At 37.5% G+C, this 15,914-nt stretch overlaps 1 protein-coding gene across 1 annotated transcript in view; it reads left to right on the top strand.

Annotated features, from left to right (window-relative positions):
• gfra4a (GDNF family receptor alpha 4a) overlaps positions 1-15,914 on the top strand; it is a gene marked incomplete at its 3' end in the record, with an annotated part of 93,624 nt that overhangs the window by 66,426 nt on the left and 11,284 nt on the right. The window contains exons 2-4 of the mRNA XM_079856384.1: positions 9,899-10,177; positions 10,458-10,538; positions 14,434-14,779. Coding sequence (XP_079712510.1) covers positions 9,899-10,177; positions 10,458-10,538; positions 14,434-14,779 — 706 coding nt within the window. The remainder of the gene's footprint in view (positions 1-9,898; positions 10,178-10,457; positions 10,539-14,433; positions 14,780-15,914) is intronic.

Raw genomic sequence — 15,914 nt, 5'->3', positions numbered from 1 at the left:
GATGTCCTGATATCATTATGAAAGGAACAGTCTCAATAAAAGACTGAAAAATCTGTTGATTTAACCATGTATATAATTTCCACATGTAAGTTACACAAACATAATTTCAACATTATGGAATTAAGTTACTTTTAAATGACTCGATCAAGTAGTCTCAACATGATTTTATATGGTTCCCTGACAGGAATAATTTATTTGATTTAATATATTTTGGTGTCTATGATCTATAAATTATAACATTTACATTGTACATGTATTCGTTTAGCAGATGCTTTTATCCAACACAAATTACAAATGAGGAATACAAGCAATTCATCTTAAAGAAGCAACAAACACGAGAAGTGCAAGTAATAATGCTAGTTTCAGACATCGTTCAGAATAGTACAAGCTAAAAGGCAGGGATAATGAATAGTGAGACCATAGAAGAATGTTCAGGGATTTTTTTTAAACAATATGCAGTTAGCTAGCTCATGAGAAAACAATAGCACATACAGTATTAGCATGCTATATGCTAAGTAAATGCCCTTTAAGTAAAGCAGCATAAATAAAAAATGTATGTATCCTCATTCCTCAACCTAAGAAAAAGCTCCACTCTTCACCCACCACTATGGTAACCTATGGTAACTTTAAACCATTCTAAATCCAAGCATTATTAAACATTCAACACTAGTCTCTCACATTGCTCAAAAACACAAAATAACCTCTAATTTTAACATTTTTCCTCGCTCCATTAAGTTTTATGCAAATGCATTCTGGGGACTAAATTTTCAGTAATGTCAACAGCAAAAATCATTTTCGAGTACTTGATTAGTTCACATTCGCCCAATCCAGTGGATTGCAGATTTTAGACAATCGCATTCTTTGAAAGATCAGACAATAATATCAGACAATGTGTTTTTACAGTATTTTCGGTGAAAAGGGAAATTCTCAAACAGAAAACTTTTAATGATTTGGCATAATATTTTAGTATTATTTCTTAGAAAAAAAATCAGTAAAGCAATTTTGTTAAAACTTTTCAGGCCATCCATCCAGGGTGTTTCCCTGCCACTGACTCAAAACTCCTGGAATAGGCTCCCGCTTACTCGCCACCTTCCACAGGACAAGCGGTTTGGCAAATGGATGGATTTGTCAGTCAAATCAAAGTCAACCAACATGCAAAATCAATATACAAATTCTACATTTCTAAGAATGTGGCACATGTGTTTTAAACTAGATTTTTAAGTATTTTCCCTTTTATTTTGGACACTCTTATATGTCATTGCCCCACAAGCATGTGAAATGTGGCTATATTCTTCTGTGTCAGTTCCTGTCAGGTTTCACATAATGCACGATTTGTGAAGACTGACCTTCAATGAGTGCTCTCCCGTATAAAGAACAGCACTGTCAGTCTGTCCGTCAACTCTCCTCCCAATCAACTGTCAGGTCATCCTGAAGATCTGATCAGCAGTCATGGATGGATTAAGAGATTCCTGGCCTCTGGGCATAAAAGCATTCAGTACACTGCCTTTCAACCTTCAGGATTTGGAGGGGGGAAAAAGTTTACAGGACGAACAACACATTCTTATAATGGGGAAAGTACATAAGCCTCTTGACACTATCTGCCTATTCTTCAAACGACTCCGGAGTAAATCGTTCGTTAATGAGCGAAACTCTCCACCTAGAACACTGACCCTGACTGAGACTCGATAATGAGCTCTCCTGTTAAGAAATGGAGCTGCCGCTCTTTTAAACAGAATCTCTCAATATTGGCATTATCTGCAACACTGGTTCAGTAACTTTCCTGCATCGGTAGACATTATCCTCCAACCTCTTCTATGTCTCAATAACAGTGAAGTCACTGGAGACTGATCTCTCGTGCTGGACTTTACCAGTCTTTGGCGTCAGTGCTGCTATGTTGGCCTCAGCCTGCTCCTCATTATTAGCTACAATGGTCATTCTGGGTCTTTCTTTAGAGGTTCAATGGAGTCCTTGTGCAGTCCGGGTTGCTTACCTGGCATCTTTTAAACTCGAATTTAATTTGGTTGATTATTGGATTTTGTTCATTAAAACAACATACTTGACAATTATCTGCACTTCCTATCTTTACAAACCTGAATACACTTGGTTATTTAAAATACACACAAACCATAATACAGACTACAAATCAGTCAGAATTTTTTTTAACAGCTTATTGAATCTTTAGACAAAATGGTGTACGTTTCCTTTTTCGTTCTTTTTTTTTTTTTTTTGAGCCAATTGATAAATCAGCCTTTTATGGCTCATATAGCATGATATGGAGCTCATACTCGAGGAGGAAAAAAAATTACCTCAGTTTTATTCAGAGGGCCAAACTGAGCAAAAAACATGCAATTTCATGATCAAAGCTCTGTAGTTTTTATTGCGAGGGTAAAACTTATAATGTAAAACAATGATGACTGAGTTATGAACAAACAAATGTTCCTCAAAAGCATGTTGTATTTGATACTCACATTTTAACATGATTTTTCAAAGAAAAATTATGTAAAGGTACTTCAGTCCAGTAAATGTCCATCTGGAAATATTACTAACAATATAAATGGTATTCTTACATTTATTTGATAAAAATCAGTAAATATTTCAGAGCAAAAAGACCTGTGTATCATGTGTAAGTTGCTGCCTTGTATTTTTAAGTACAATAAACTTGGATGTTTAAGTCATTTCAACTTAAATTGCATTAAACTGACTTAAAAAATGAGTTGTAACTTATACAAAAAAGTTATTAACTTATTTTGACAAGTTAAAGCAATGTAAAAACATGTTATAACTTATTGATCATATTGTAGACATTTTAAAATTTGTACAAAAAGGCTTTTTACTTGCTAAAAAGGTATTAACTATCAATCAATGTACAGTAGACGATTGTGTACAACAGGTTTTTCAGGAAAGTTTTAATTATGTTATTAATTTAGAGGCCTTCAAAATTTGCATATAAGTATACAGTAGGCTTTATAGGGTTAATTGCCCCATTGTGTGCCTGTTAAAACTAATTGATTAAATACAACTTTAGTTTGGATAAGGTCAGCATGCAGACCTGCTTGTTCCACTTGTTAGTTCACAGATGTGGATGAATTATTTGCAATCAAATGATAATTTATTCATTATAACAACAAAAATCTGTTAGCAAAGGTGTTTCTAAGCTTCACAGTAGAAACACGGTCATGTTTCATTAAAAAACAATCAATCAATATATTTATTTATATCTTTATCTCTATCGCTCTCTCTCTCTCTCTAATAAAGTGTATGTGTGTGTGTGTGGGGGGGGGGGGGGGTCTGTAGTTCCAGTTATTAGTTTAAGGCTGCGATGACAAGAACACGCAGCCTGTGTGTGACTGACGCAACTCAGTCACAATGAGAGACATCAAACTGGACTGTAGAGAGAGCCGAAGTGCACGTTCCTGGATTTACACAGGCAAGTGTATGCAATAGGGAGTCACTCGGATTTAAGGGCCAGACTCTTGATTGATCCATCTGAGGTCTGCTGCGAGATGTGATCTGACAGCAGTTTCTTTGGGCTCCTCAGAGCACAGCAGAGAATCATCAGCATTCCTCTGCTCCGCTCTCTCCATCATTATAAGCTCTTCCACGTTTCATTTGATTCCTTTATCCAATCAATAACCTGCCAAACAAAATACCCCTTGTTTAGCATAAAAACACCATTGATAATCAAGAAGAGACAGGGGAAGGAATAGAGACAGAGATGAAGATTTTAGTCTTTTATCAAACTATCAGGTGTTAGGTTTATATCTTGGGACGACACATATGATATATAAGATTGATTAATAAGATAAAAAAGGTCACTGGTTCAAAATCGACAATTGCATTTTTTAAATAAACCTATTAAAATAGCAGCTGACCATCAGTAAATATACAGGAGCACATTAACAATCTAAAAGTGTGGTTGCAGATTGTAAACCTTGTCAACCTGGCTCATGAATATTAATTATGTTACAAAAAAGTGAATTCCTCACTCAGTATTTTTCTCTTGTTTTACACAACAAATATGCAAGCATTTTTAAATCAAGATACATTTACTTGAGAAGTAAAATTACATTAGATAAGAGGTCTTGTTTGTTTTATTAAGTTTAAGTTTATGCTTGTTTAAGTTTAAGTTTGATTTTAGTTTGCCTATAAACACAGAAATATAAGAGGTTTCAGGTTCAACATTTACAATTATTTTTTAAGTAAATCCATTAAAATCGCAACTGATCATCATTGCTATCAATGCATAATGGGTCACTGGAACAAACTGGGAAAAAAAGTGTACAGAAGGCCACATTATAAACCATTTCAGCCTGACTCATGAATATTAATTAACTGATATAACATTTGCCCAATAGTTGTTATAGATTTGGTAACACTTTAGAATAATGGTCCGTCATTAATAAGTAACTATGCAGGAAGTAATGCAGGACTAATGAGTAGTACTACATTAACACTTCAGCTATTAACTAATATGGAAACAAGCTTAACTAATCAGTAAGTAATATCGCATTTAGGACTAAGATATTCCTTATTAGGTAATAAATAATTACTTAATGAGATTGGCATCATTAAGAACTAATGGACAAATTATAAAGAATTACTAATTCATTACTAATCACAACATTAACGTGTCTGAGACGTTACCAATTGTCTTTTTGTGGTCATAAAATGCATCTAATTACTCAAGTGTTAATATATGCAGGAACTACTAGCCTAGTGGTCTGGAACATTATTTTAAAGTGAAAAACATATTTTTCACTTTAAAATAATGGTCCAGATCACTAGTAGTTCTTGAAGATTGTCTTTTTTTACTCAGAACGTGGTCATAAACATACATCAAGTACCAAGTCACTATTCAAGGCCTACTAGTGATCTGGACCACTATTTTAAAGTGAAAAATATGATTTCACTTTAAAGGATAATTCCGGTATTTAACACTTTGAGTCTATTTTCTAGTTTGTTTTGGATGAACTTGAGTGGTGGACACAGAAATTTTGACGATGGGTCCTGTCTTGACTTTTTGACTCATTTAGAATCACCTTTGACCGCTTCAGAGTGGCTGTCTATATGGGCATGCACGAACATGTCCTTAAAACAACCCTTAACGTTCGTTTTCAAAACTGTGCAACTCACCGAGTGGTTAGTGGTGTTCGTTGGTGTTCCAAAACAAGTAGCGTAGCGAAATACAGTTTCTGTCGTGTTTTATTTGGCATTTTGTAAAATCCCATTGATTTCTGTTGGAGGACTCATTGCTCGTTGATATTACTGCGCTTCAGACCGAGCGGAAGTTTATACGCGGTTGTGAGGTGTCTGAAAAAATATTTCCACTATAGCAAATAACAGTTTTGAAGTTTTGAAAACGAACGTTAAGGGTTGTTTTAAGGACATGTTCGTGCATGCCCATATAGACAGCCACTCTGAAGCGGTCAAAGGTGATTCTAAATGAGTCAAAAAGTCAAGACAGGACCCATCGTCAAAATTTCTGTGTCCACCACTCTAGTTCATCCAAAACAAACTAGAAAATAGACTCAAAGTGCTAAATACCGGAATTATCCTCTAAATTAATGGTCCAGATCACTAGTGGTTCCTGCATAGGTAACACTTGAGTAATTATATATTTTATGTCTGATTACATCTCAGACACACGATAATGTTCTTTATAATTTGTCAGTTAGTTAATTAGTTATTAATGAGGCTAATCTCATTAAGTAATTATTGATTACCTAATAAGGCATTATGTCCTAAATTTGATACTACTGTACTTACTGATTAGTTCAGCTTGTTTCTATAAACAAGTTAATAGTAGTAGCTTAAGTGTTAATGTAGTACTTATTAGTCCTGCAATACTTCCTACATAGTTACTTATTAATGACGGACTATTATTATAAAAGTGTTACCAAAGATTTTCTGAAAGTGTATACTGCATTTTTTTCCCTTATATACTGAGGCAAATCAAAGTGAGCAATATTCTTTAAATAAATGGTAAAAATTGTCAAAAAATACAGAGAAAAGGGCAATAATAATATACAATGGACAAAGGTATAATTTCTAAAAATAGGTGAGTCAGTCAGTTTCTATGCCAACGCTAATGAGTTTATGCCAGGACACATTTGGTCGCATGGTTCGAGGTACTGCTACTGACTAGATAAATGTATAATGAACTTTCAGGTGAGTGGAGGATTTAGAGCCCAATACCCTAAAATAGCTTACTGCAACCGCTGCTTTGAGCAAGCGGAAGAGAAATCCCACAATGACAGATTTTTAAGGGGACTAGATTAAAAACAGTGTGGCTGAAGCCCTTCTAAATAAGGTCCAGAATTGCCTATGGACATTGAGGACATACACTAAAGGGTGACACACAATAGGACTTGAGAGACTGTGTGACAGAGGTAAGCACACTATCAGTGTATTAGGATGAGGGGAGTACGCTGCCTATAAATGCTGAGTGACACAGAGGGTCACTGTAATGGCATCTCTGAGGATTGTAGATCCTTATCTCTCTGGGGGACATCGCTCGCTTTCTCTCTCTCTCTCGCTCGCTCGCTCGCATGCACCATTAGCACATCTCTGTGCCGATAAGGTCTCTATGCAGGTCTAATTGTGAGGAAGTGTGCGAGAGCTTTGTGAGTTTCTTACCCAAGGGTGCAAGATCTGAGAGCGCTGGTCGTCCTATATCAACCTCTAGCAGAGCGACTCCCTCACGCACACACAAGTATAGACCCTTTATTGTTGTAGTTAATCAACTTAATTACCAGATGATAATGCCTTCGCTCAATCTCTATGGCAGCATTTGTGTCTTTCATCGATGTGAGCCCATGTAGGTATTCTACTGTTGAAGTGTGTGTGGGTGTTTAATTTTAGCACACTGATGGGAGGTGTAAAGTATTGGAACCAATGTGAATGACAAACTAGATGATTTCCCATAATTGCTTTGGGCACCGCTGCTTTGATGTAGCAGCTGTACTGCGGCAAGGTTCTCAGAATGGCTGCTTGTCAGTCTTCCACCATTCCCATATATTATTTCATGAAGAAATAATCTGATTATGGCATAATCCATTGAGCAGGTTCATCTTGCACACTGGATTAGTCTCTTTTTAGGCACAATGAGATTAGTTTTTGTGGCGACACACTCACTTCATTTAGGAATTTATCTTAGATGATGTGCGAGGTTCCCGCGCAGATCGTCTATCTCGTCTTTTCTCCTCTCGTCTCTTCACTTCTCTTCTATCGTCTTTTCTTGTCTTTTCTTTTCTCGTCTTTTCTTTTCTCATCTCATCTAATCTCGTCTCCTCTCCTCTCATCATGTCACGTCTCTTCTCTTGTCTCTTGGTGACAGAAACAGAAAAACTACAAAAATAACGCAAGTAGGTATAAATAAGAATACAGAATATGACAGAAGGAAAAAAAAGCTACCTTTGCCCTTGTGAAAAAGAGGAGTGCTTAATTGTATTGAATGTGCTCTTGTAGTGTGCTTCAGATCTTAAAAGTATATTTTGAACAAAAAAAAAACCCCGTAGCAGATAATATAAAATTAATGAAATAAAAGATCACTTTCATAACAATGCTTCTTAAGTACACTTTTAAAAACTGCACTTTGTGACAATATCAGATTAAAAATGACTTGAAATTACACATTGTTTTTTAAATTATATTTTGCCATGCTTTAAAGAAGTAAAATTTTTGTGTTGAATAGTTATATGTGTGTCATTCTATATTACATTTAGAGTTAATATATTTTAAGTCTACTAAAGTGTACTAAAAGTGTGATTACAAATATATTTAATACATGACATACAAGTTTTGATAGAAATGAAATTAAAGTCTTTTTTAAATGCTTTTCACAACATTCAGCAGTACACTTTAACTATATTTCATGAAATGGCATATAAAGAAGTATTTAAGTGGGTCAAAAAGCACTCTAAAATTCAGCTAATTGAATTTAATTGAAATTTAAACTAGGAGTGTTTGCTCCAGGAGCAATGTTGGCTACCCATGATTTATTATAATGAACTATAATATATTTTCATTTAATTGCAATTAACATGCAATTATGTGTCAGAAAACACTGAAGTAGAGAACAGTGGTGATTTCAAACTGCGTTTTTGAGACTGTCTTTGAAACACTGCCGTGTTAAGGAGAAAATACTCAGCAATGGTGTTGACTTATGAATTTGCACATGGTTTTTCTTATAAAAACACCACATAGACGTATAAACAACAATAAAAACCAGATTTTCACCACAGGGAGTCTTTAAATGTTCATGAGGAAGATGGCCTGAGGGGGAAAACTTGTGCCTGGATGTTCTAGTGCTCAACGCTCTGTAGCAAGTGTTCAAAGAGGCAGTGGCCTGAGTGTGTGTGATTTCTTCACTGTGGAGATGTACAGCTCTTGGAGGGTGGGCAGTGGAGCACCAATAATCTTCTCAGCAGTCCTGACAGTCCATTGCACTTTCCTTCTGTCCGATTTGGTAGCTGAACCAAACCAGATAGTTACGGAGGCACACAGAACAGGCTCAAAGACGGCTGAGAACTGTATCAGCAGCTCCAGGGGCAGGTTCAATCATTGACTGGCGTGGAAAAAACTCAAACCTAAACTTTTCAGATATGCTTGCCAGTTTTGTGAGCTATATCAATCGGATGCTCTGGACAGACATGGTGGGCACTCCGTGAGTGGGCCGTCTGAGGCTGAAACTACTCTCAATAAGACCATTATTGCATTCAGCTTCTTTAAACAGTGCAGAGATCATGATATTTAAGATCTCACGATGTAAGCAATAAAAGTTATTTACTGCATCACACACTAAACAAGCTAAACAAAGACTATACGGTAAAGTACACGCATTGTATTGGGAAACTTATAGACAGCTGTTGAAAATCATTTTTTCCTGCTGAAGTTATTGACATGGGTTTCAGCTGAACAGATGTGAGAGATGCAATTTTTGCCCTTGAGATAAAACAGCAGTGCATGCTGGGAAATCAGACTTTCAGAATATTTCTCTGCTATTAACTTCTGGTTAGAATGTGGGCTCTTTTCACATTTTTACAATCAAAGAAGGGCACAGTTTTGTTTTGCTTTGTCGCATATGATTATGCAGGTAATTTTCGGGAAGGATGAAATTGTCCTTTGATGAACAACTCTGGTACTCAAGTGCTTTGTCATTCAGTCCTCCACACTTTTCTGCTCACTGACCCTCGGAAAACAAGTGGCGTAACTGTGAAAAGGCAGGAAAAAGTGGATGAGGTTGACATGGGATAAACATTTAAATTAGTCCCTTAGTCGCCCACATTGTTTCTAATATTGCTATTTGTTTACAGCAATAAATGTTGTAGGCTATATTATAACATGGTTTTATAAAAGCTATTTTACATTTACTGTATATACTAGTGAAACCGGAGAACTAATAGGCCTATAGAGGCTATTGTTGAAGTGTTCATCTTGTTGCTAGAACTTTTGCTTTGTACACTGTAATGAATTATAAGATAATAAACAGGTAAGATTTCTTCTAAAATCAATAGCCTATGTCCCTGTCACTAGGCCTATTTATTTGGAGAACTGTAGGCTACTACATTATCACTTAAATGTTGGCTCATAACTTGTCTGTTCGTCTAAGCTGCTTGCTTGGAGCTATTATTCTTCAATAGGTTTAATGAGCTAATACAATATTTCAACTCAAACCATTTCGTGTCTAATTATTTAGTCTACTTATGTGGTAAGTAACCTTGTACACCCAATTAGGGTTTAATTTGTGATAACAACCGGTTGGGTGTACATTATCAATTAGGCCTATAAGAATTACTGTAAACATGCTCATTGTTAGTTGTTAGTTAATGCATGAACTAATGTTAACTAATGGGACCTTATTGCAAAGTGTTATGGACAGTAAATGATCTGTGTGCAGGGGTTCCGCGGCTGGTGTTCGGGGGCCGGTGGGACTGTCTGACTGCGGGAGATTCGTGCTCTAGTGACGAGGCGTGCAGCCCGCGCTTGAGAACGCTGCGGCAGTGCGTCGCGGGCGGCGGGAGCGTGAAGCTCGGTCCGGGAGCGCGCAACCACTGCGAGAACGCGGTGACGGCCCTCCTGTCCAGCCCCCTGCACCTGTGCCAGTGCAAACGGGGTATGAAGAGAGAGAAGAACTGTCTTAGCATCTACTGGAGCCTCAAGCAGTCCGTACTGCACGGTGAGTGAATCCATATTCATAATATTACTTTGTCGCATACTAAGCATCCGCTCGCACAATGATGCAATTACAAGTTCTAATGCCCACACACCCACGCGGTCCCCGGAAACCACTTCAATGGATGCTAATTAGACGCTGCGTTTTAATATGCTAACCAGTTTAGCATTATAGAAGCATTACTTCAAACTGAACTTTTACCTGTGACACTCTCATTAATTCACAGACACAAAATACTCTGTTACCATAGCCACGAAAACCCTGTTTGTTTGTGCGTTTACAGGGCTGAGCTTGGTGGAGAATTACCCCTATGAGCCTGTTGAGCGGGGCTTTGATTATGTTCGCCTGGCCTCTATCGCTGCAGGTCAGTGATTTTCACAGACACACTATGCCGATTATGCACTATGATGTTGGATCTGATATTTGGAACTGATCACGATGTGTTTTGTCACTTCTATGCCAAGCATTAGCAATGAAGAGTTATTAATAGGGCAGAGCTTAATAGCTTACAACAGCAAAACATGAGCACTTTGTTTAATGTACTTGGATATAACATAGCTGGAGTTCATCGGCACTGTTGATGATAAACTGCGTTTCCTACAAAACGAGGCATGCATTAGGGACCTGTCAAGAACAGAATAAACATTTCGTTGTGGGCCGAAGACTCTCAGATCAGACCTAACAAAGACTAAACGGTCGGGTGATTTATTTCAGAATTTTGTTCTCTAATAAGGCTTTTTGCTCATCACTCTCTCATCTCTCTCTCCCATCTCATTATGTTCCCTCAAAATAGCAGCACACCAAGTTTAGAAACTTATTTTTGGAGGAGCCACATGACTAAAACTGTCAGTTTGTCAGCCTCAGTTTATGGGGTGCTTCAGGCATGAGCTGAATTTTATGGACCCCGAGGGCAGCACATAATGATCCATTTACTCATCATCTCTCGTGTGTGCACACACTCATAGACACACTTGAGTCCAAGCAGACACACATAAAATAACATTTAAACTCTTGGGGATAGGACAGAGAACGATTTCCTCAAAGTAATGGAAGTAATGTCGGTCATTCATGCATGACTTTTAATGATGGCTGCTCTCAACTCTCAAACACAGAGAGCGTTTAACAAGCTGGCTTGAGACAACAAAGATCAAACAAAAGTGTGGAAATTAGAAAGAGGAAGGGAGATTGATACAGAAATAATAATAAAAGAGACAAAGAAACTGTTAAAAATGTAAGAAATATATATTCTCAACATTTTAATGATCTTGTAACAGGCTGTTCGGCCAGTAAAAGGCCAACTTATCCAAATAGGTACTTTATCTCTTTCTCTCTATGTGTTTTTTTTTTTTTTTTTAGACTTTATTATCTCTATTACATATTATCTCACTCATGTGGCATGAGGCTTTCAATGTACTGTACTTTACTGAATATATTTTGTTAGCCTTGAAAGATGCATCTTTAATTGTAGATGTAGAAGTGTATGTGTGTAAGTGTAAGGCCTGTAATAATACACTGATTGGTCCTAACAAACTCTGATGTAATTACATCTAAAATCTGTGTATACAGCAATGTACCAGAGTCCAGAATATTGGCTCAGTATTGATCACAAGCTCGCAAAATCCATTATGATGGATGAGAAAGAAATCTCGCTAAAACAGATTTGAGCAGAATCTCTTTAATATGAAAGAAAGAAAGGAAGGAAGGAAGGAAGGAAAAAATAATTAAAAAAATAAAGAGAAGGAGGGACAGAAGGATGGAAATAAAGAAGGTGAAAAGAAAGTAGGGAAAGAAGAAAGGAATCAAGAAAAATAAAGAGAGGAAGAAAGGAAGGATGCAAGCAAAGAAAGGAAGGAAGCAAGGGAAGCGAATGATGAAAGAAAGGAAGGATGCAAGCGAAGAAAGGATGCAAGCAAAGAAAGGAAGGAAGCCAGCAACAAAGGAAGGAAGAAAGGAAACAAAGGAAGTAAGCAAGGAAACAAATTAAAGAATGAAGCAACAGAAGAAAGGAAGAGAATGATGATAGAAAGGAATGAAGGTAGGAAGGAAGGTGGGAGGGATGGAAATAAAGGAGAAAAGAAAGTAAAATAGAAAGGAAGGAAGAGAGAAAAATTAAGGAAGGAAGGAAGCAAAGACAGAAAAGAAGGAAGCAAGAAAAAAGGAAGGGAACAATGAAAGGAAAGAAGGAAGCAAAGGAAACGGAAACAAGCAAAGAAATCATGCAAAGAAGAAAGGAAGGTAGGAAACAAGGAAGGAAAAAAGAAAGAAAGCACAAAATTATGGATTAAAGAAGGGGGGAAAGTAGGGAAAGAAGAAAGGAATGAAGAAAAGGGGTGGAAGCAAAGGAAAGGAGCAAGCAAAGGAAAGGAGCAAACAAAGAAAGGAAGCAAATGAAGTGAATAAAGAAAGGAAGGAAGCAAAGTAAGGATGGAAGGAAGCAAAGAAAAAGAAATGACTGAAGTAAGGTAAGAAAGGAAACAAAGAAAGGAAGCAAAGAAAGAAGGGAAGGACAGGAAACTGAAGGAAGGAAGCAAAGAAAAAAAACACAGGATGGTTGAATGGATGGCTAAAAAATAGAGCATGATAAAAGATATAGAGGAGGTGAAGATGAAGAAAAGATGACAATGAAGAGGGCAGTGGCTAAAAAAGTTCATGGCTCATGAAAAAGAGAGAGAGAGAGATAAGAAAGCTCTGAGGCAGTGTAATGCTGGCAGGCTCTCTGCGGTCTGATATGAAAAATGAAGCAGCAGGAGCAGCCAGTCTCAGCTGGGACCTGCTCCGTGATAGAGACCAGACTCATTCAACTTTCATTCACACTCATGCTCTATTCATTAGCAGCACACACGGGCCACACACTTGCATCCAACTCAAACCTTCGTTAGTACATGAGAGAAAGAGAACCTTAACCCTCATTTGAACAATGAGCAAGAGTGCACCTCGAAAACTCCATCCGCTCTGACAGCTGGACAAGGCCGTCCGGAACAAGAATGTGTATCTATCCCTGGACCATTGATGAGTCGATACACTTGATGACATTAGTTATAAAATTGGAAGGCTTTTGTAAGTGCATTAGACACACGGTCATGCCGATTCATATCTGTTTTATGTTTTGACAAATTTGTGGCTAATGCATACAAATTTGTATCTCATTTGTATGTTTTAAACATATTTTGAGCACAATCTCTTGAATATAAAAAAGAACATCGGGCCCTGTCATACACCCAGCGCAATGTGGCGTGACGCAAGTGTTTTTTGCTAGTTTCAGCCTGACGCAGTTATAATTTTCACGTTCTGCGCCACGTTGTTCAAATAGCAAATGCATTTGCACCCATTTGTGTGCCCATGGGCGTGCTGGTCTGAAAACGAGGTGTGTTCTGAGTGACGCATTGTTGGCGTGTTGCTATTTTGAGGCAACAGAAATAGATTGCACCATTGACCAACAAAAACCTGGTCTAAAGTCAATGGTGCAGTATTTTTTTTTGTTATTTAAAGGGCGCATTAGTAATTTACGCCTATAAGTGGGTGCACAACGTGCGTACACTCTGCTTATTGCACACACAGGGCACAAAAACATGCCAAATATTAAAAATAAAAGGATTACAATGTAAAACATTATTATTGTGTACGTAAAGATATGGTGGAATCTGGCTTGTCCCGTAGATGGTCTGCTTGCGCTCTTTAACCTTGTGCACGAGCAGATCCGTTTGCTCTCTGGAGACGCGTTCAGTCTTTCAGCGAATCCGCCATGGCGCGAGCGCAACTGGCTTTTAAAGGGAATGGGAAATTACACTCTGATTGGTTTATTGCACGTTATGCCCAAAATAAACCCATTAACCATTTTAGACCATGCGCCGGGCACACCAACCATTTTTCCAGTCGTTAAATTAGCAAAAGTGGATTCGGACATGCCCTAACGGCACTTGCGCCATGCGCTTTAGACCATGTGCTTAGTTCGTTAAAATAGGTCCCATCATTTGAATTCATATAAAATCGCCACCTTGCAAAATAGTTATGTTTTCTTATGAGATTGAGTTGGTGTACAACGCATGTTATGTGAGTTTGTAGGTAATGCCACATTTTGCAGTTGTGGTTTGGTATTCTGTGATATCTTGTGTATAGGCTTCAGTTTCAGCACTGGACAGCGACTGTATGGCTGCAGCCACTCCAAGTATCTCTTTGTTTGTACTCCAACAAAGGCAAGTGTTACTAACACGTTAATCTCTTTATACCCTAAAATCCCAAGCTTCTCTCTTTCCTTTCAGAGTCTGAGGTGGGCATGACAACTGTGAACCGTTGTTTGGACGCCGCCAAGGCCTGTAATGTTGACGAGACGTGTCAGAAGCTACGAACGGAGTACGTGTCGGCGTGCATCGCCCCGTCAGCGCTAGCCGGGCCCTGTAACCGTGGGCGATGCAGCAAAGCACTGAGAAAGTTCTTCGACCGAGTGCCGCCCGACTACACACACGAGCTACTCTTCTGTCCGTGCACCGACACTGCATGCGCAGAGCGTCGACGCCAGACCATTGTGCCTGCGTGCTCGTATGAAGAAAGGGAAAAACCCAATTGCCTGGTCCAGCTTCGTGGTTGTGAGGCCGACTATGTGTGCAAGTGAGTATTGTGTGTAAAAACAACCGCTATAAATTCAATCAAGCTCTTTTGAGGACACTGAAGATTGCATCAATGTTCATTGTAGGACGCAATATATAAAGGTTCACAAGGTCAAGGTCTAAAAAAAATTATATTAGTTAGATTTGTTTAAAATTTTTAATTATAAAATCAGATGAGATAAACACTTCAGTCATATCAGTAGCACCTGAAATGTTATTTTATTGCACAACAAGGGTTGTACACTTATGGTTGAGATCACATGACCAGCTGTGTTTTGCAATTAAACCTTCACAAACTTCTAAAGACATTTTAAGGGAAACTTATTATTTTGGCCACCAGTAACTTTAACAAAACACTTTCTACAAACTGCTGACGAATACAGTTCTGTTTAAAAGTTTGTTTCAATAAGTTTTTAATGTTTGTGAAAGAACTCACCAAAGCTGCATTTAGTGTGATCAGAAATACAGTAACATACAACCATAATATTTTTTTACAAATTAGAATACATTTTTATTTCTAATTTGAATATTTATTTTAAAATGTTATTTATTCCTGTGATGGCAAAGCTGAATTTTCAGCATCATTACTCCAGTCCTCAGTGTCACATGATCCTTCAGAAATTATTTTCATATGTTTATTTGCTGCTCAAGAAACACTTTTTTTAAATTATTATCATTAAAGTTGAAAACAGTTGTGCTGTCACAGGAAACTGCAATACATTTTTTCACGGTTCTTTGATTAGAAAGTTCAAAAGAACAGCATTTATTGAAAATATTGAATGTATCCTTGCTGAATAAAACTATAAATTTATTTTAAAAAAAAATCTTACTGACTCTATATGAGAAAACAGGCCATAGAAAATATGTATGCTATAGCACCCCTTGTGGCGGTGCTGATTTAAAAATGCAATAACACAAAATGAAGATTATGCAGCTAGAAGACTGTACATCATAAACGCTAGTAAAAGTATAGAAAGTTTTGATTCTCCTTGTTACTTTATATGTTCACTATGGAGAAATAGAGAGAGATGTAGATTCAACAAACACATTTGAGTCACTATACGTCTGACAGCTGCAGTCACTCTACAAGGCTCTCGATAGAGCTGAGTTTGGTTATATTTGAGCCTCATCTTTTT

The sequence above is a fragment of the Squalius cephalus genome, assembly GCF_949319135.1.
Source record: "Squalius cephalus genome assembly, chromosome: 21".
NCBI lineage: Eukaryota > Metazoa > Chordata > Actinopteri > Cypriniformes > Leuciscidae > Squalius > Squalius cephalus.
This window is presented reverse-complemented; position numbering and strand designations above follow the sequence as displayed.